Consider the following 19,449-nt stretch of genomic DNA (forward strand, 5'->3'; position numbering starts at 1 on the left):
ATGACGAAATAGAAACGAAGCGCTTTTTTAGTAAGGTCTCAGTAAAATCCATCTTCTCATTCCTTATACTAAGAAGAAAAGAACAGTAGTAGTAGTAGTAGAAGGAGCAAAATAGTCCTTTTATTTTATTTCCTTTGGTGTATCCAAGTCAAACGTTTTCACCGTTAAAAATTACTATCCTGGAGCACAAACCAATAATCCATTGTGAAAATCTCACTGTTTTGTGTGTACTTTACACTTCTAGACAAGTACTATAATGTATTTTGCAAGAAAAAAATAAAAATTATTAGATAAATGCTACTTGTGCGTAACAACCAAAGTCCTTTAACCACATTGTTACAATATGAAGCCACATGACTACTGCTATAGTTATGAAGCTGCCTTGCTCATACAAATTCACATTTATCAACGTACATCACCTTCCAAAAGAACAAACTGTCTTCACTAAGCGCCTTACTACTGACATTACCATTTCCGTGTGATTCCACCTTTATGCCACCATGCAAATTTGTGGAGTTTATATCCGATAGTAGTGACTCTTGGTTTCAGCATATGTGTAAATATACTAATAAAATTTCAGAGACAATTCATGACACTGTTTAACTCAGAGCATACTTATTTCACAGAAGTCAGCGGGCACACCTTTTACCTTCGTACTTTATTTCCAGGTGCACTTCGTACACCAAAGTATAATACTAAGCACTCAGGCACAGCCCTTGACATGTCCCAGAGTGGACCTGTTTCAAAATGGCCAGAAAAACGCAAATCAAGGAAGTGTGCCTGGATGTTGCTCCAACCTGTGCAAGTCACCACCAGGAATTGTCACAGTCTACAGCAGCAGTAAAAGTGTGGACTGGACAAGAAGCGACAGAGGAGCAATAAACGCCTGCATTCTCAGTTAGATAGTGGGGATTAGAAGAGCGACAGGAACGACAGAGGCACAGAGAACAGGATGATAAGAAAACGGCTGTAAAAGCCTTCTACCCCCAAATGTGTGCAGCGAAAGAAGCGTCCAACACTGCTGCAATTTACAGGTGTCGAGCATGTCTGTGCACTCGTCTGAACTGCTGCGGCTGTGGAGTGCATTCGTGACTGAGGTGAAGACCTCAGTACGTGAAAAATGTGCAATAAGTGTTGTGTGAAGACCGTCACACAACCAAAACAGTAAGACCACTGAAATGGGAACACGCCCTTAAAGCAGTCACTTAGCAATTTTTGTTCAGACCATGCAATGTCTGATGGTTCAGGTTTAGACAAACTACACTTGCACGTCTTGTAGCGGCTACAGTGGTACTGGTTGTGACGCATGATGCAGTGTTACCACTAACGCAATCCACGGCATTTACAGTGTTGTTTAGAGCTATCCATGCATGAATTCGAGTTTTTCGTAAAAAATGTGCCTTATATCCCACTATTAAATACATGCTACCCTATTCAGTGTCAATCAATAACTCAAGCAGTAGTCAACTTGTTCATGACATGCTGTAATGACTCGCACACTCATAAATTCTGAGATAACTTTGTCCATTTAGAATTCATTACTAAAATGAATCTCAATTCAGTGTATCACATGCATTCTTTCACATGTTGTAAACGATAGCAGCCAGATATAAATATTCCAATGGTTGAAAAGCCTGAAATGAGAACCAAAACTTGCATGGCTGCCAACTATAAAGTATAAAGTGCAGAGTAAAACTTGAGAAAAGAAATGAGATCAGTAGAATTTTGATACTGCTTCTCTTCAGAACACCCCATTAAAACTAACGGATAGCATCAAAGCTCTGGACATGAAACTAAAAAACTGCGAAGAGAGCAAGCCTTGTAAAAAAGCCTTGGAAAAAAAAAATATAGTATGCAAGAGCTTGTAAGTAAAGACCCCAAAGATGCAAAGTGACAAATTTTAAATATAAACCTGCTGCCCATTAAGTTGAGATGGGAATTAAAATGCAAATATTAATTTCATTAAAGCAACTTCCACAAGAAAGAAGTGCCAATTTAAAAATGTTTGTGGCATAATTAGGCTGTGGTCATGTGCCACAGAAACACAAGAGAAAGATCAAACATGCACCTGGAACTGCATTCATCCCACAGTCCGCAGTTTAAAATATGAGAAACATTAAAAACTTTGCTACCGTCCTTGGCACACTAAGCATTTTCATTCTTCCATTATTCTACTGCAGTTTTACAACCGATGTCAGATAACCAATGCAGTCAGAAACATCCCCATTTTTTTTTTTTTCCACAAGTGATGCGTATCTCAAGGCATTGATTTTTCTGCATAGTCTTCTTGGGAACAGCGCAAGACAGACAAAGCACAAAGAAGCGAACACACACAAATGCGGTTGGAGTTAAATCACAGAAAAAGAGCCTGATGTATGAGAAATCACTTGAGTGAGGACACTACTGTGTTTTCTGTTTCCTGTTTTGTCTGTTTTGTGCACTGTTCCCCAAAACTAGGCTGTAAAGTAGCCAACTTCCCAAGCTCTCAATCCTCAAACGCTAATTTTCCGCTCGGGCTTTTAAAAAGAACAAACTGACAACACTTTATAACTAAAGGCATGCCAGGAAAGGCTTGCCGATGCAATCTACAGCCCGCACCCTAGCAACGCAATTCAACCAGCGCCCTTTGCACACGAAAAAGGCACGTGCAGCAAATAACCACACAAGAGAGACAGCAATTGGTGCCAAGTGTCCATCTTCAGTGCATATGCCATTATTCTCTCCCACGTGCTTATCTTGGGGGCAGAAAAGCGTCCCCTTTACAACAATCACAATCATCTGTCTGCTGCTCGTTGTTGCAGGAAAGCGAGGGAAATGGCAAAGGAAATAACGCATGGCACTCAAAGTAACACTCACATGATGCAAAATTACAGCATAATGTGAATGAGACTAATCAGCGCTGTTTGATGCCCTTACTGAACAGGAGAACTGTGTTTCCATGAAAAAGAGAGCTCATCTAAATAAAGACAGTTACTAGAGAAAGAACTGTCGAAAATGGGAGAAAAAATAAAAAGTCAAGGGCAAGAGAAATGCGACTTGTGGCTAGAAAAATTATTTGCACACAGAGATTGGCTATTCCTTTTTTTCATGCTAGCCTGCATGAACACCTCCGTGAAAATTAATAGGCATAAGACCCTGCACATGTACTCTCATTTCGACCCTGAAAACTTGACTAGTGGTGTTGACCTGTCTCAAGCTTTTGAGATGCTCTAGCACTTCCCAACATGCCAGAATGCTATCAATTTTCAAAGACCTGAGGAGTCAATGCAAGCCGTCATTACCCATGGTGCATAGGCATTTTCCCATCCTCGCCTTCTTTGCTGCCAAATTAGCATCCCGACTATTATTTTTAGCAAGGCTGATAACTACGCATGTTTAAGAGAGTCTACAGTGGCATCTCTACTCGTTCCCTCGCCCTGTAGTGCTCAATATGGTGGGTTAACTGTAGGACAGAAAAGAGAGCGAAAGGTTGAATGTCAGGAAGGGTAGAGATTCTGGCCACAGGAATGTGTCAAAGGTGTTTGCAGCTGCTAAATCGGAGGTAATTTACAATGCCAGTGCACTGCTTCCACAGGATGATTAAGTCAGTTGGCGCCTTTATTGATGGGTTAGAACTCTCTCCTACAAACAGACAAAAGATAACTGTGCAAATTAGTGTAGCGAGTGACTGTCACAGAAATGCACTACAGTGTTCTATTTTTGCTGTTCTTACTTTTCTTTCTTTTCGTCGCTAACTCTTTGCTTGTGAGAGATGGAACTTGTGTGTCACAGGGGTCTATGATATTCTTCCATTGAAACATGCTAAATACCTAACTTTCAGAGTACTCTAATCCCTAACAATACAGTAACAGCCACAGATAGTGCATACCAATGCTGCCTGAATAGGTGAAGGAACATCTACATTTACTGCCGAAAATTAATGGTCTCATTATATGCACTTCATTCAGAAACCAGCACAAACCACTCAACCAAACCAACTGCAATGCCATTTTTGTCCCCAAGCCTTTCGGTGGAGTGTCAATGAAGCTCACACTCCAGCTATCAAAGACACAGCTGCAGCAGCTCAACCGACACGCACAATACCCTGACGCAACGCCATTAGAACAGCTGATCCCGAACGTGGCTTCTGCTAGCCGAGATCTAAGCAATGGACCTCCGTTAGATAATGTCTACGGCACAACTGGCTCACGAGCAATGTGCAGCACTCATAGCTGCTCCTGTACACCCTTCTTGCCAGCATAACAAGTGATGAGGATTAACGCACTTGATTCCAAGGTCCGAAACTGCCATGTTCGTCCCCAAGGACAGCTCATGAGAGAAGTTAAGCAAGTGCATCACAACGAGGTCCCGGGGCCTCACCTTCTGCAGGAAGGAGTTCATCCACTTGGTGAAGGTCTTCTTCTGGATGTGCAGCCGCTCCTCCTGAAGGGCCCGGATGCGGCCCTTCTCAAACTCCATGGCGTCCGCGCGCTGCGACATGGTGCCGCTCCTCGTCGACGTCCCCTACGGGCGCCCGGTTACCTCCGCATTGCAACACCACCTGCGCACAGAGTGAGAAGACAATCAGAACCATCACCGGCGGCAGCCGCAACACAAGCGGTGAAGTGTTTAACACGTATATCTTGTGTAAACAGTCATAGGCTCTATGGCTGCTCAAACGTACATGTATCTTGGTCTCAAGCACAGTGTGCCACTAAGGCACCCATTGTGAGCCCGATCCTAAAGTCTGAAGTTACTTGCCATAGCTGACTGAACATTACGTGATCTGTACTGATAATCCGACTGTCCACAGCTATTTTAGGTGCTGTACAGAGCCTGATGTCCCCAAGAGCAGCCTTAAACCTGCTCTGCACCAGGCGAAATTCCGCAGATAAACACGAAATCCACAAACCAGCTAGAAAAAGGCTAGGTCTCATTTGTTCCCCACATCTTAGTTCATGGAAACAAAGGTCACAGAACCCGGCGAATTCTACAAGCATACAAACATATACAGCCCAATGACTTGATGAGCTAACAGAGCAAAAATTGTTTGTTAAAAAGCACTTCAATTCAGCTAGACACTTAACTGTCTTCTGACACTGACATGTGAACCTATAAGAACACTCAACCATAAAAAGCCTCGCATGCAAGCTGTTGGAGTACACACATTCAACAGGTGTGCACAGAAAATTTTCCCGAACGAGATAATATTAAACTTGTAAAGAATCAAACCCCTGCTCATAACATGCCAACAATGTTGTGTGGGTAAGCACTCACAAGGAGACAACAGATTTTAATATGAGGCGGCGGGGGGGGGGGGGGGGGGGGGAAGAGGGGGAACGGACAAGGAGCTAGGCTACAACCATGGCTACTCTAGGTTTGTGTGCAAAAACTGTTCCAACATAACCTGAGCCAAGGGGAGTTGACGTTGAGCCTGGGAGGCTATTTTTTACGGGTGATGACGCCCGCGCATATCTGACCCGCTGAAGGTGCAACAATGACCACAGGAAAAATGTTTGCTCGCTCAAAACAAGCACTCGCGTTTTATCGGCATTCCTCCGCGGTCCTCCTCGAAGTGTGGGGAGTACGTCCCATTGTCTCCGCGCCAATCGCGTTATGGCATGCCTGACAGCAAGATAAGCGGGGCCCTCAGGAAAAGCGATAAGCCTCCCCTCTCCTCAGGCGGATGCCCTTTCTTTTTCACACGTGCGATTCTCTATTACAATTTTTTTTTATTCTGCCGTATTCTTTTGCCAACATTGTATTTGTTTTTATATATATATATATATATATATATATAATTTCTAACTCGCACCGAAATCTGCGCAAACACGCGCATTTTCTGCTCTCCTTTTATGAGGAGAGGGCCGAGGTCACTATCGAAATGCGGCCACCACAGACGAGGTATAAGTGCCTCGACTCGCCGCGTTCATCGACAAAGCGTTATGACAGATTAGGTAGGGCATCCTAGATTTGCCACCTCAATGCTTCAAGCATACATACAACGCGGCGAACCCTCCCAAGCAACCACAGATATCCGTCGGACGTACGAGCTAGATCCGAACGTCCTTTGCCGAGATCGGACGTCCATCGGACGTACGAACACAATCCGATTTCGGATATCCGTACTCGTACATCCGCCGGACGTACGGACAGTGTCCACTTTTGTATATCCGCATGAGAGACGAGGTGTACGTCCGAAGGATGTAAGGCCGAGTATTTTCCCAGGCCATGAGTATGGACGTTTTTTATTTCACAGAAAATTCGCGTCTTTAGTATATGTATACTGTTTTATTTGCATCAGTTGGAGAGTTTGACGCGAAGATGTTTGTGAATTGGTACGATTCCACTCCTACCTGCAGTGCAAGAGCCGCCAACGAGATAAATTTATCTAAGAGGAGAAGGAGGTGTTGCAGAATTTTGCAAGAACTCAATGACTAGTTTTATATTTGTAAAACTTCTCTGGAGGAGCTGGACAGGAGGTGACACGAGGGAGGATGCGGAGGTGTGCGAGTTCTGCGGGCATACCGCTACACTCGAACACATACTATGGAGATGCCCCAGTGCCCCAGGATATGGCAGAATCAATAATGCAGAGGAATGGGAGACCATACTCAGAAGTGCCGACCTTAGCATACAACGATACGCTACCCGCCTGGCAGCAGAAGCTGCGCGACTATACCGTTGCTAGTCTTCCAGCTGCGACGCTGCCCCTCCCCGGACGCCTGCGTGCGGACCCGGAGGGGCACGGGTCTTCTTCTGGCGGAAATAAAGTTTCTTCACTCACTCACTCTCCAAATTAGTGGAGTTGTGAGACAGCTAAACTTGCCATTGAAACCATTCGTAAGAATCAAAATCCCGTGCATTCTGCTATCACCATCATCATAAAAGTCAGTTCGCGGTCAGTCCAATCCAATCCATCAGTACGGCTCCGTAGCGCTGTTGATTTGTCGCGTAGCGGCGTAGTGTTGTCGCGCAGAGCTTTATAGCTCTGTTATTATAATGTGTGGCTTTGTTCGGTCTGTGGACGAAAGTAGTATGTAACTTAAGCAATTCGAAAGATACGAGGAGCGCCTGAAGGTCTTCTGGAACACCGGAATCCCGTACTGCGTCGACCTTGGTTTAAAGAAGGCTTAGTGCACATGTGATTGCCTACGAAGGTATGTATCCAGTCCACTTCTTGGAACTTGCTTCTAGGACAATGCAGCATGCTCATATAACATTCGTTCACAGGACAGTGAGAGCAGTAAGCGCGAGGAGATGGCTTCCACAAGTGTGTGCTGTTCTCACACTTTCGGAAGCCTACATCACACAGCTGCGGGAGCCTTCAACTCGCGCGGCTAATTCCCACTTCTCTTCAAAGTTGCGGGACGGAGTATTTTCGCATCTTGTTAATTTTTAAGGCATCGCTAGTTTCACTGTGCCTGTATAAAGAGTGACAACGCGCGAAAGGCAGACCATAGGAAGCACGTGTAGTTCGCAGTGGTTCGCAACGGAAGCTTTGCGGCTTTCTGTGCGCAGTCGCGTACACTGCTGCGCAGGTTAGTGCCCTCAGGCCCATGAGAATAAATAAAGAACAGATACATTGTCAAATGTGGTGTGGAAAAGTGAGAGCTGTTATTGCCTTATACTTATTGAGGTGTTTGTTAAAGTGCATTGTCTGTTATACTTGCAGCACTTCTATTAATTGGTTCCAATGTTTTTAACTTGGGCTGCTGCATAGTGCCGTTTGTTTCACATGACTGATGTTTGCCGCGTTCTTTTTTATTTCAGAAATCGTGTGGGTGGGAAGATTACGGATGTGTGTCCCAAGCTTGCCACATTTGAAGAGTCACATTTAAGAAATTTTCCGAATATAACCCATTGCTCTGCTGATGTATCATCAGCCACAATAAAATATGCGTGCTATGCATCAAATTGTTTTTGGTTTTATTGCATCGCGCGGAGTGAATAAAGCACGCATGCACCATATATGCGAATATTCGAGAAAGATCCGCCAATGGACGTACTCAACTGGACGTCCGTCGTCGGGCGAACCGTATACCTTTGGCCACCTTTCGGACGGCCGACGGACGTCTACCGGCTGTTTGCGGATGTTCAGCGGACGTACAGAACATCCGAAACAGACCTCTGTCGGCCGTCCGAAGGATATCGGTGGTTGCTTGGGCTCATCCAGACTGACAATCGTTCGCGACTTTTTACGTTCCGGTCAGATGAGCAACTGACATGATTACATCGATGTACCTTACGGTCAAGAAAGAAAGAAAGGAAGGAAGAAACAAACAAACAAAGAATGAAAGAAAGAAAGAAACAAACAAAGAATGGAAGGCTATGAGGGACGTCGTAGTGGAGGGCTCCGGAAATTTCGACCACCTGGGCTTCTTTAACGTGCACTGACATGGCACAGTGCACGGGCCTCTAGAAAGAAAGAAAGAAAGAAAGACCAAGAATGCCTATACTGGCGAATGCAGTGCGCGTTCGACGCCGTCATTCCCTCCTGGCGCGAAGACAAAGTGAACAGCACTCGAGGCGAGGTCGCGCGCAGCGATTACCGCAAGGCCGCGCGCCGTCGCTTGCTCTCCGTCGAGCACGCGGCATCCGAATGGGAAGAACGCGCGTAATTGCAGGCTTTGGCAGACGCGACGCCGGCCAAAGAAAGACGTGCGAAGAACACGCCAGCTCCGAGACGGAACAGGAAGACACGAAGAAAAAGATAAATGATAAGAGGGGGAAGAGAACGGGGGGGGGGGGGGGGGGTGCAAAATTATTTCATTTACTGTTGCCTACTTAAATGGTGATGACAAATTGAAGTCGGCCAGTATACAGTGGTAGGGTAGCGCGTTCTAATTACGAGGAGATCACACACCATAAATGGAGCTTTTACAAGCTATAGAAAATACCACAAAACGAAATACTGTACAGGTGTCGCCATTACCGGCCGATTTCACAACTAAACTACGTGCGTCTTGCTCGAATCCCAGAGGCTATGCTACCCGGTCATTCACTTCAAAACGGAGGCAACCAGCCCGCCTCGGTGCAGACGTCACGAGTTTGAATCAGGCGGCGGGAAATTATTAAAATTAAATTTCATCCGCCGTAAATGCGTCTTTTGTTGCCGGGCTATCGTAAACACACCCGGAAAGGGCCACATAATTATTTTAGCGGGAACAATAATCGGATGGGGACTGCCTTCAGAGTCCCTTTAAAAAGAACTCCGAGGGGTCGAAACAGTCAGCAGCTCTTCACTGCCCGGCATTCTTTGGGCCTGCTACTTCAACCGGTTTCGCCGAGTAGGCATGAAATCAATAATTTATTCACTCACTTCGCCACCCGATTTTGGAACAGAATGCACTATGAACACAAATACGCCTATATGGGACTAAAAAGGGAGTAAGCACTCCTCTACAACCTACACGACTACTACCGTCATTCCAGCGTAACAAGCATCGAGTTATCTTTATCGCTAACAAGTTTAGAGACGCGTAGATATATCGCACTTCTTTGCTTACTACAGAAACTAATACACAGTCGTCACGCGTCCACACTGCCACTTACACGCCCAATGCGCACTTCACGTCGCCTACACAATAATCTTAGCTTCCAACGTCTATCCGGCCGAACACTCGCGTTTAATTCTTCTGCTTTGCCACGTGCTATCAAGTGTTGGAATGGCCTTCCGGATTGCATTGCTACCATACGTGACCCATTAATGTTCAAAAACGAATTGACCACCTTCATGCATCCATGATATTGTAACATAAATTGTGTTCGTATGTGTAGTCAAATCCATGCAGTGCCGCTATTTGTTTGCCGTTTTTTCCTCTGTGTCAATATATTACGGTTTTCTTCAGGTACGGTGTAATAATTGTTTGCAGTCCAATGCATTTAATATTGTTTACTTTTGTTCTTTCCACTTTGTACCATCTTTTGTCTGCTAAATATTGTAACCCCTCCCCTCACACAATGTTCCAAGTGTGGAACCTGTGAGGTATTTGTATAAATAAATAAATATAAATAACGCCCTCCCTTGCGGAGAGCGCTGGAGGATAGCTAACCCCTTTTTTTAGTCATTTCTGTTTAGAGCGCTCAAGTCCTCAGAAAACCTATCAGAAAACCTAAAGGCCAAAATAACAAAACGGCAGCGACCGAGAATCAGCACCAACGATGATCCGCGGCCAGCCATTCACGGCACGGTAGTAGCGTTCGAAAAGACGGAACCACAATGGACAGCGCCCGCGTATACAATATATGGGCCGCCAACGCGCAAGACAGAAGTCGCCGCCTCCCCCTTCTAGGAAGAATTCAGAAGTGAGCGAAACAAAAAAGAAGGAAAACTTCCGAGAAAAACGCCGACTCCTATAGGAATGAGAGCTGCGACCTTGAACAGGCCGTACGGAGTGAACCCCGCCCCGGAACTCCACTTGTTCTTTCTCTCTTTTTTTTAAATCCCTACCCGTCTTCTAGCGCTGCCACGATGTGCGTGTGTGTGTGTGTGAGTGCGGGCCACGTAACGCGGTAGGCACGAAACTCCACGAGCAGCAGCAGCAGCACACGCAACGCCGCCGAACGGCGTCATTATTTTTCTCATTGTGTTCGCTCTTCGAGCTTCTGTCTTTCCTCTTCCAAAGAAAGAAAAAGCACACAAAAACGAACAAACCGCGTAGAAAAGAAACTCGCTTCGAAACTTTGCGGCTTCCGCGAAGAACCAATCCGGACGGTTCGTACGACGCAGCTTTTAAATCGAGTGAAGCCAAGAAAAAGAAATAGAACGAAAAAAAAAGTGAGAGGAGGTCGGAGGAAAAGAACACGGCTGGCTGTTTCGCTCCGCCAGTAGCGTCGTCGATGGCCACCGATATTCGACCCAGTCACGACGAACGAAGAAAAGATGCATCCCTTCTCCTTCTCTCTCTCAATGGAGGAAAAGAATACTTTTCGCTCCGTTGGAGAGAGCAGGGTAGCAGAGTGACGATAGTCTCCGACTTACCGCGCGCTCCGGAGATCGAGCTCCGCCAGAGAGCGCGCGCGGTCAAGCGAGGCGGTGAGGTTACACCACGAGCCGCGGCAGAAAGTCAGCGCCTGCGCGCGCATCTTCAAAAATAAAAAATAAAAATAAAGCGCGCTCTGAATAGGCGACCGCAATAGAAAGATCGAAACAAATTAGCCCGCTTTTACACCCTCCAGCGGAGCGTGTACAGCGATAGCTGTACGGGCTCCGTTTTCAATGCTACGAACGTCGTCATGTAACACCGAAGGTGTGTCGTCATCGCGTTTTTGCGGAGGAGACCGCTACAACACCGTCCAGATTTCTGCAATCACTCCAATGCCGCGACAATAGTGACTTAAAATACAGGCGTGTTGGAGGTTTGCTAGGGTCATGGAGGAAGGAAAGAACTCAGGAGTGCCCGTTACGGCAAGGTTTTTGAATCCTGACGTGAATGCTCCCTCCTCGTAAAACACAACAGGAAGGAACACTGCACAGCGCAGATGCATGCCGGTTCAGCCGCGCATGCGCAATGGCAGGTGCGCTTTCCCGCTAACCAATGCGCAGTAGGCGCAGGTGACTGGACGATCAGCTAAAACTCTCTAAATTTCCCACATCCGCGGCTGCGGAGGCGAAGCAGACAAGTAGTTGTAGCGACAGAAAAATGCCTCCCACAGTGAGACCGACAGGATCGTCGCGCAGACCAGACGCTTTCATCTATTTCGTCGGGGGTGGGCTTCCCGGCGTCCAAAACAACGCCGACTGGACGTTGTGACGGGGCTTCACTTCCGCGTCGCATATACTCCACCCCCCTCCTTCCTTCCTCATCCACCGCCACGTTCCTCCTCTCCCCGCACGTCTTTTTAACGCCTCTTGAGAGAGGAGGAAAAAGCGAGGAAAAAAAACAGAGCGCACGTCACACAGGACAGAAGAAGTCTAAGCGCACGCTACACCAAGTGGTGCAGACAGAAAGAGAGGGGGGGGATGCACGAAACGTGCACAAGCGGGGAGGGGAGAACGGGGGAGGGGGGGGGACAACAAACACACAAAAAGCAGTGAATGAAGAAACACAAATGCGCAGAGGAAAGGACGGACGGACGAGACGGCGGGGAGCATTGTTGCCCAGTCCTAGCCGAGACAATACCGGAGGGGTCTGTCCGCGTTGTTTCCTGGCATTCTTCGCCAGGTTGCTGGTCCGGGCACCCTCTCTCTTTCTTTTATTTTTTTTTATCTTTTCTGAGAGCAGCAATAAAAAGAGTAGGTGGTGCAGCGAGGGAGGGGGGGAGGAGAGCACAGGCTTTTTCCCTTTCCCTCAGGTGGACTTCTTATTGTGGGCGGCACGTAAACGTGCGGAGGTTTCGGAGAAGCAGGTTATGAAGAGCTGCCATTTTTCCCTAGCAAGCGACACCTCCCCCGTCCACCCTTACTTAGGTGCGAGTGTGTATTACCGTTATTATGACCATCAGAACCGTGTTATTAGCTTTATTCTTACCATTATATGAGCTAAGCAAGAGAAGCCAATAAGGCTCCTCTGCTTCGGTCATGTGATGAGGAGGGCTTCTGAAAAATACTGCAGACTATGAGAAACCGTAGAAACCGACATTGGGAATACGAAGCTGTCAGTGAAGACAGACCAGGGCAATCATTTGTTTGGGCCTTAGTAAAAGGAATGAGAAACAGCTCAGGACATCAACTAGTTTGACCGTTAATAAGAAGTAAAAATAATTACAGACTAGACCAGAAAGGACACTCATTAGAAAACAGCAGTGAAGTAAAAGTGTGCCCGTGCCAACGAGCGCACGGGTGCACCTTCAGGAGGTGCAAGTGCACTCTAAACTGAAAGGAGTAAGAAAGGAGTAAGCTATCCACCCTTTAAGCGCATTCTTTTTTACAAAAGGCAGCGCGCTTCAGGAGGTGCAAGTGCACTCCGAACAGAGAGGACTAAAACGGGAGTAAGCTCTCCTCCTTTTAAACGCGCTCCCTTTTACAAAAGGCAGTACGCTTCAGGAGGTGCAAGTGCACTCCGAACAGACAGGAGTAAAAAGGGAGTAAGCTATCCACCCTTCAAGCGCATTCCCTTTTACAAAAGGCAGTGCGCTTCAGGAGGTGCAAGTGCACTCCGAACACACAGGAGTAAACAGGGAGTAAGCTTGCACCCATTAAGTGCATTCCCTTTTCCAAAAGGCAGTGCTCTTCAGGAGGTGCAAGTGCACTCCGAATAGAAAGGAGTGAAAAGGGAGTAAGCTATCCACCCTTTAAGCGCATTCCCTTTTCCAAAAGGCAGTGCGCTTCAGGAGGTGCAAGTGCACTCCGAACAGACAGGAGTAAAAAGGGAGTAAGCTATCCACCCTTCAAGCGCATTCCCTTTTACAAAAGGCAGTGCGCTTCAGGAGGTGCAAGTGCACTCCGAACACACAGGAGTAAACAGGGAGTAAGCTTGCACCCATTAAGTGCATTCCCTTTTCCAAAAGGCAGTGCTCTTCAGGAGGTGCAAGTGCACTCCGAATAGAAAGGAGTGAAAAGGGAGTAAGCTATCCACCCTTTAAGCGCATTCCCTTTTACAAAAGGCAGTGCACTTCAGGAGGTGCAAGTGCACTCCGAATAGAAAGGAGTGAAAAGGGAGTAAGCTATCCACCCTTCAAGCGCATTCCCTTTTACAAAAGGCAGTGCACTTCAGGAGGTGCAAGTGCACTCCGAACACACAGGAGTAAACAGGGAGTAAGCTTGCACCCATTAAGTGCATTCGGTTTGGTTTGGTTTATGGGGTTTAACGTCCCAAAGCGACTAAGGCTATGAGAGACGCCGTAGTGGAGGGCTCCGGAAATTTCGACCACCTGGGGTTCTTTAACGTGCACTGACATCGCACAGTACACGGGCCTCTAGAATTTCTCCTCCAAAGAAATTCCAGCCGCCGCGGCCGGGATCGAACCCGCGTCTTTCGGGCCAGCAGCCGAGCACCATAGCCACTGAGCCACCGCGGCGGCCATTAAGTGCATTCCCTTTTCCAAAAGGCAGTGCTCTTCAGGAGGTGCAAGTGCACTCCGAATAGAAAGGAGTGAAAAGGGAGTAAGCTATCCACCCTTTAAGCGCATTCCCTTTTACAAAAGGCAGTGCACTTCAGGAGGTGCAAGTGCACTCCGAATAGAAAGGAGTGAAAAGGGAGTAAGCTATCCACCCTTTAAGCGCATTCCCTTTTACAAAAGGCAGTGCACTTCAGGAGGTGCAAGTGCACTCCGAATAGAAAGGAGTGAAAAGGGAGTAAGCTATCCACCCTTTAAGCGCATTCCCTTTTACAAAAGGCAGTGCACTTCAGGAGGTGCAAGTGCACTCCGAATAGAAAGGAGTGAAAAGGGAGTAAGCTATCCACCCTTTAAGCACATTCCCTTTTACAAAAGGCAGTGCGCTTCAGGAGGTGCAAGTGCACTCCGAATAGAAAGGAGTGAAAAGGGAGTAAGCTATCCACCCTTCAAGCGCATTCCCTTTTCCAAAAGGCAGTGCTCTTCAGGAGGTGCAAGTGCACTCCGAACACACAGGAGTAAACAGGGAGTAAGCTTGCACCCATTAAGTGCATTCCCTTTTCCAAAAGGCAGTGCTCTTCAGGAGGTGCAAGTGCACTCCGAATAGAAAGGAGTGAAAAGGGAGTAAGCTATCCACCCTTTAAGCGCATTCCCTTTTGCAAAAGGCAGTGCACTTCAGGAGGTGCAAGTGCACTCCGAACACACAGGAGTAAACAGGGAGTAAGCTTGCACCCATTAAGTGCATTCCCTTTTCCAAAAGGCAGTGCTCTTCAGGAGGTGCAAGTGCACTCCGAATAGAAAGGAGTGAAAAGGGAGTAAGCTATCCACCCTTTAAGCGCATTCCCTTTTGCAAAAGGCAGTGCACTTCAGGAGGTGCAAGTGCACTCCGAACAGACAGGAGTAAGAAGGGAGTAAGCTCTCCTCCCTTTAAACGCACCTACAACTCCTGAAAGCTTTTACTCCGTATAGGCGTATTTTTGTCTAGAGAGTGCCGGCAAAAATCCAGCCGCAGGCTAGATCGAACAGCGAGTCTGAACCCGGAGAGACAACAGCAATGACCAATGTACTCGATATACCTTGAGTGCGTTTCTTCTGAAAAGCAAACAATGACATACGCAGTACATTCGTTCGGCGCCGTCCTCGTCCCCGCGAGGTTCGGCTCGACCCCACGTTGAGCCAGCATCGCTCGCGAAACGCACGGCAGCTGTGTGCGAGCTCATGGGGAGAGAAAAGTTCGTTGCACCCACACACATCGGTCGGTCCAATCCGAGCGCTGAATTCGGCCCTTCGCATTTCCACGCAAACCGCGAACATCGCGCGACAGCTGCGGTGAGAAACGGCTGCTTCTGCGCGAAAGCCGATCATCGTGCAGGCCGTGAGCACCTCTGTTTTCAAGATAATGGAGCGCCTGTGTCATACTCTGCTGGCGCCTCACAGCCAACACTGCTGCTTTGTCGCCTAAAAATGTGTTATTAAGAGCTAAACTCCCTTCTTTTTTGATAGCCGCGGCTCCACTCAAAATGCCGACACTTCCCTTTACCTATACATACACTGTGCAAAGGAGGTATAGTTGAGACCGAGACTAAAAGATGTTGTTGACCCGCATGGTCTTCAAACACTGTATACTGTAGGGTTTTTCGTTTTCGGGTACAACCCGATTTTACCCGATTTTTGCACAACGAACGTGTTCCTAAAATATCGGGTAAAACCCGATTTTTCCCGATTTCTGAAACAATTGCGCCCACAGAATTGCTGTGCCTCCAGTTGGCGCGGAGGATAGAGGCGGCCAAGGCGGCCGACAAGGCGGCTAGCAAATGCAGCGTTGTCATTGTTGTGCTATAGCTAATGGCAGCTGTGACGTTGAGCGAACTTTCTCTCAGCTAAGGTACCTGCAGAGACCAGACAGGTCTCGGATGGAAACCTAGATGTTGTGCATGCAGATGATTATGTATGTTAATAAGGACGTTTAGAACGTCGATGACCAGCCCTCGTGAATAAAATGTTTCTTTTCTTAAAACCTACCGTTGCCTCTCACTGCGAGTAATAATTACCAAAGAAACGCCAAACATTGCAGTACTTTCTTGAAGGCAGCCCAAAATATAGCCCGAAATATTACCCACCGGTTAGAGCAAATCGAATAAATTATTAGTTTGTAAATTTAACCCGATAAAACCCGATTTATCCCCTATTATCAAGCCGAAAAATAACGCCCGATTTTTACCTCCTGAATTCGGAGAAATATAAAACCCGAAAACGAATAACCCTATGTAACATCACCGACTATGAAAGGCAGAACGCTGGCCTCCGCTCAGAAGTGCACGGCCCAGACCGATCCTTCCAACGACATCGCAACTGCCGTTGAAAACGCCGGTTCTCTATTGCCACTAAAAGAACAAAAACCTCAAAATCGTTCGATGAACCGCTCAATATTTTCCCAGCAGACAGCTTTCATGCTGCCCATATTTTTTTCTTTAGGCAACCTTTTTTCTTATATTTTAGAAAGAAAATAATAGCCATAAAGGGAGACAAACACAAGAAAGACCGATGCAGGACATGCGACTTCGGGAGGCAAAGGTTCTGGGCAGGGTAGAGATACGAAGGCACGGGAGGTTTTGGAAGCGTTCCACATAAAAAAAAGAGCAATAGATTTGTGAACGATACTTCGGTCCGCCTTTTCAACACCGAGATGTCATATCTTGAACGGTTTGGCTGATGCATTGTGTTCTTGTTTGCGCAAGCCTTGTATTTTCTACATATTTCCTGGCTTGGGAGTGAATAAAATCAGATGAAGTTAGCGCACGTCCTGTGTCGGTCTTTCTTGTGTTTGTCTCCCTTTGGCGCTATTATTTTGTTTCAAATAACATGCACCGTCTAGCCCATATTGGCGTTCTTTTTTCCTGATAACTCGCTCATACCTGCATTCAACGAGTCACTTATAACCTCGTTCATACCGCCCGCTCATGATCGCCCACTATTGATACAAGCAAATCTGAATACCCCTCACTCCACCCACTGATGTCATATTGGAACTGCAGCTTGACCAGGCGTAGCGCTCCTATTACAGTCCCCGTTAACGTGGTAATGTCACCGTTTTGGTAACTGCGGCAATGCGCGGACACACGTTCCTGTTTGGCAAAGGTTCTGTGCTATGGGTTTGTTTTGTGTACCGCCCATCAGTATTTGTTCGATTCTGAACAAATGCGGGCTATAAAGGCATCAATCAATCAACTGCTTCATTCTCATTACGCTAGACAGTTTGCTCACAGCCCCCCCCCCCCCCCCCCCGGGCATACACACACCCTTGCAATGGCCGCAAGGACCTCCAGGGTGAAAAATAAACAATGATAGTATCCAGCCCAACTACACCTGCAGAAGGATAAAGCCCTAGCCCACATTTATCTTGATATTTACCTCGGGATTGTCCTGCCCCAACTGCGGCCACTATTTGAGCGTAAACTTCCTAATCTCATACGCGCACCTGACTGTCTGCCGCCCAATGTTATACCTTTACCGTTCCTTCGAATCCTTCGTCATATCTTCCCACCACATGTAATTGCTCTTCATACCGGTATAAGCCGACTGAGAATCCAAGTTTCCCCCAAAGAGTGTGATGCGTCGACCAACACACACACACACACACACACACACACACACACACACACACACACGCACACACACAAGGAAAACTGAAGGTCCTCCAGAGAGAGCCATCACACGGATCGCCAGCTCCACACACAAGACGGCCTCGTCGCTTCGTTCCCCACAAAGCGGTACGTGAGATACAGAACAAAACCAAAAACAACCAAGCCGTCGCGCACTTTTCGTTGTCAAAGTCGCAATCTGCGACAACACGAGTGTGTCGCCCGTGCGGCGGGCGTCCCGATTCCGCCGCAGAAGCTCGCTCGCCCGCTCGCTCGACTCGCACAGTGTGCACGCCTCCCCGTCTTTCTTCCTCTCGGCCTGGCCGGCCTCAATACCGCGTACCACGGCGAGGAAGGACGGCAGTTTTGTGACATCGTCCCCCGGAGGAGAGGCGTCGTCCAGGGGAAGGAAGAAAAAGATGGGGTCCCAGAGACAACGGAGTGACAACACGGCGGCGGCGGAGGGGAAGACCCGCGCGTCGTCCCGTCCGCCGAAAAGATTCGGGTCAACGCCCGCGACTCCGGAGTCTCGAGAGCAGAAACGTGGGCACTCGTCGACGCTCGTCCGAGCAGAAGAAGCTCGGCAGTCCCCACTTTCTCCCCGCCTTTCGCTGCGGCGGCGGCGTCGTGGAAGACGTCGGTGCACGGAGAAAGCGACGTCTGAACATGTGACTCTGTCGCCCCCTGCTACACTCTAAACACAAATACGCCTATATAAGAGTAAAAAAAAAAGTAAGTAAGAGAAGAAGTAAGAGAGTGCGCTATACGACAGCTTACTCCTTATAGGGACCACTGGTTAACGTCCCTTCAATCTAAACACGAATAACCCTATATGGGAGTAAAAAGGGAGTGTAAGCTGTCCTGTAGCGCGCTTCCTTTAGGAGCAGGGTATACGCTGCCCAAGTCCCCGCGTACAGATTTCGATCACATCATCATCATCATCAGCCTGATTAGGCCCACTGCAGGGCAAAGGCTTCACCCACGTCTCTCCAACTAACCCTGTCCTTCGCAAGTTGCGATCACTACAATACGGAATGCTTACCCCCTGGCAACGGAGGTATATTCCCGCTCTAAAGCATATTAACTTGATGCAGTTAGCAATGGGAGGAGGTTTTAAACTCCGCACCGGAGGTCTCGAGATCGGCAAAATAGAGGAGGTTGTAACATCGCTTGAAAATTTCACAGCTGCTATATAGCTTACTGTGTTTTGAAGAGAGGATTTGTTTCCGTTTCCACAAATAAGTATTCTGTATATTTGGTGACGGAAATCTACACTCTAAACAAAAGAGAGTAAAAAGGGAATAATCCGCGTGCGCGCTAGAAGACAGTTTACTCCTTTTTTTTACTCCCGTATAAGCGTATTCGCTATGAGTGTACCCCAGGGCTTGAGTAGAATACGCCATAGAGTTTCTCATTATTACCTAGAGGGAAAGCTGGCGGCGCTCCACTTCAGCCACCATGGACGCCCAAAGCATCATGGGACGGTGAGCTACTTGGTGCGGGACAATCGTATTTTTTCGGGAACACGGAGTGGCACTACTGAGATGTCTCATTCCGACAACGCTGTTCGAGTGTGCGCAGACGACTTTCGCGCGAACGCAGTGTGCAAAAGCCATAGTAGCGAAAACGCGACGACACACGACGCCAATAAAAGGCTTTTCTTTTCCGAAATGCCACTAAAAAAACACTTCAAAATGTTTAAGCAACATTTCTTTAAAAACATATTTACTTTTAAAAGTGCGCCTGTTAATTACGAAATACTAGTTTTTGTAGTGTTCATTACTCGGCTAATAGGAGAGCTAGGCATGTCTTATTTTGGGCAAACTTTTGC

The 19,449-nt window shown here is 47.3% G+C and overlaps 1 protein-coding gene across 5 annotated transcripts in view; it reads right to left on the reverse strand.

Annotated features, from left to right (window-relative positions):
• The window catches only part of kst (spectrin beta chain, non-erythrocytic 5 kst), a 328,959-nt gene that overhangs the window by 115,201 nt on the left and 194,309 nt on the right, over positions 1–19,449 (reverse strand). For 4 of the 5 annotated variants that reach the window (XM_089558125.1, XM_089558130.1, XM_089558127.1 and 1 more), the window contains exon 2: positions 4,360–4,540. In XM_089558125.1, coding sequence (XP_089414251.1) covers positions 4,360–4,479 — 120 coding nt within the window. In that variant the 5' untranslated portion in view covers positions 4,480–4,540. Of the gene's footprint in view, positions 1–4,359; positions 4,541–8,438; positions 8,458–19,449 lie in introns of those variants that run through there. The other variant, XM_089558129.1, reaches the window with a different exon arrangement.

The sequence above is a fragment of the Amblyomma mixtum genome, chromosome 8 (assembly GCF_055824585.1).
Source record: "Amblyomma mixtum isolate Tamu chromosome 8, ASM5582458v1, whole genome shotgun sequence".
NCBI lineage: Eukaryota > Metazoa > Arthropoda > Arachnida > Ixodida > Ixodidae > Amblyomma > Amblyomma mixtum.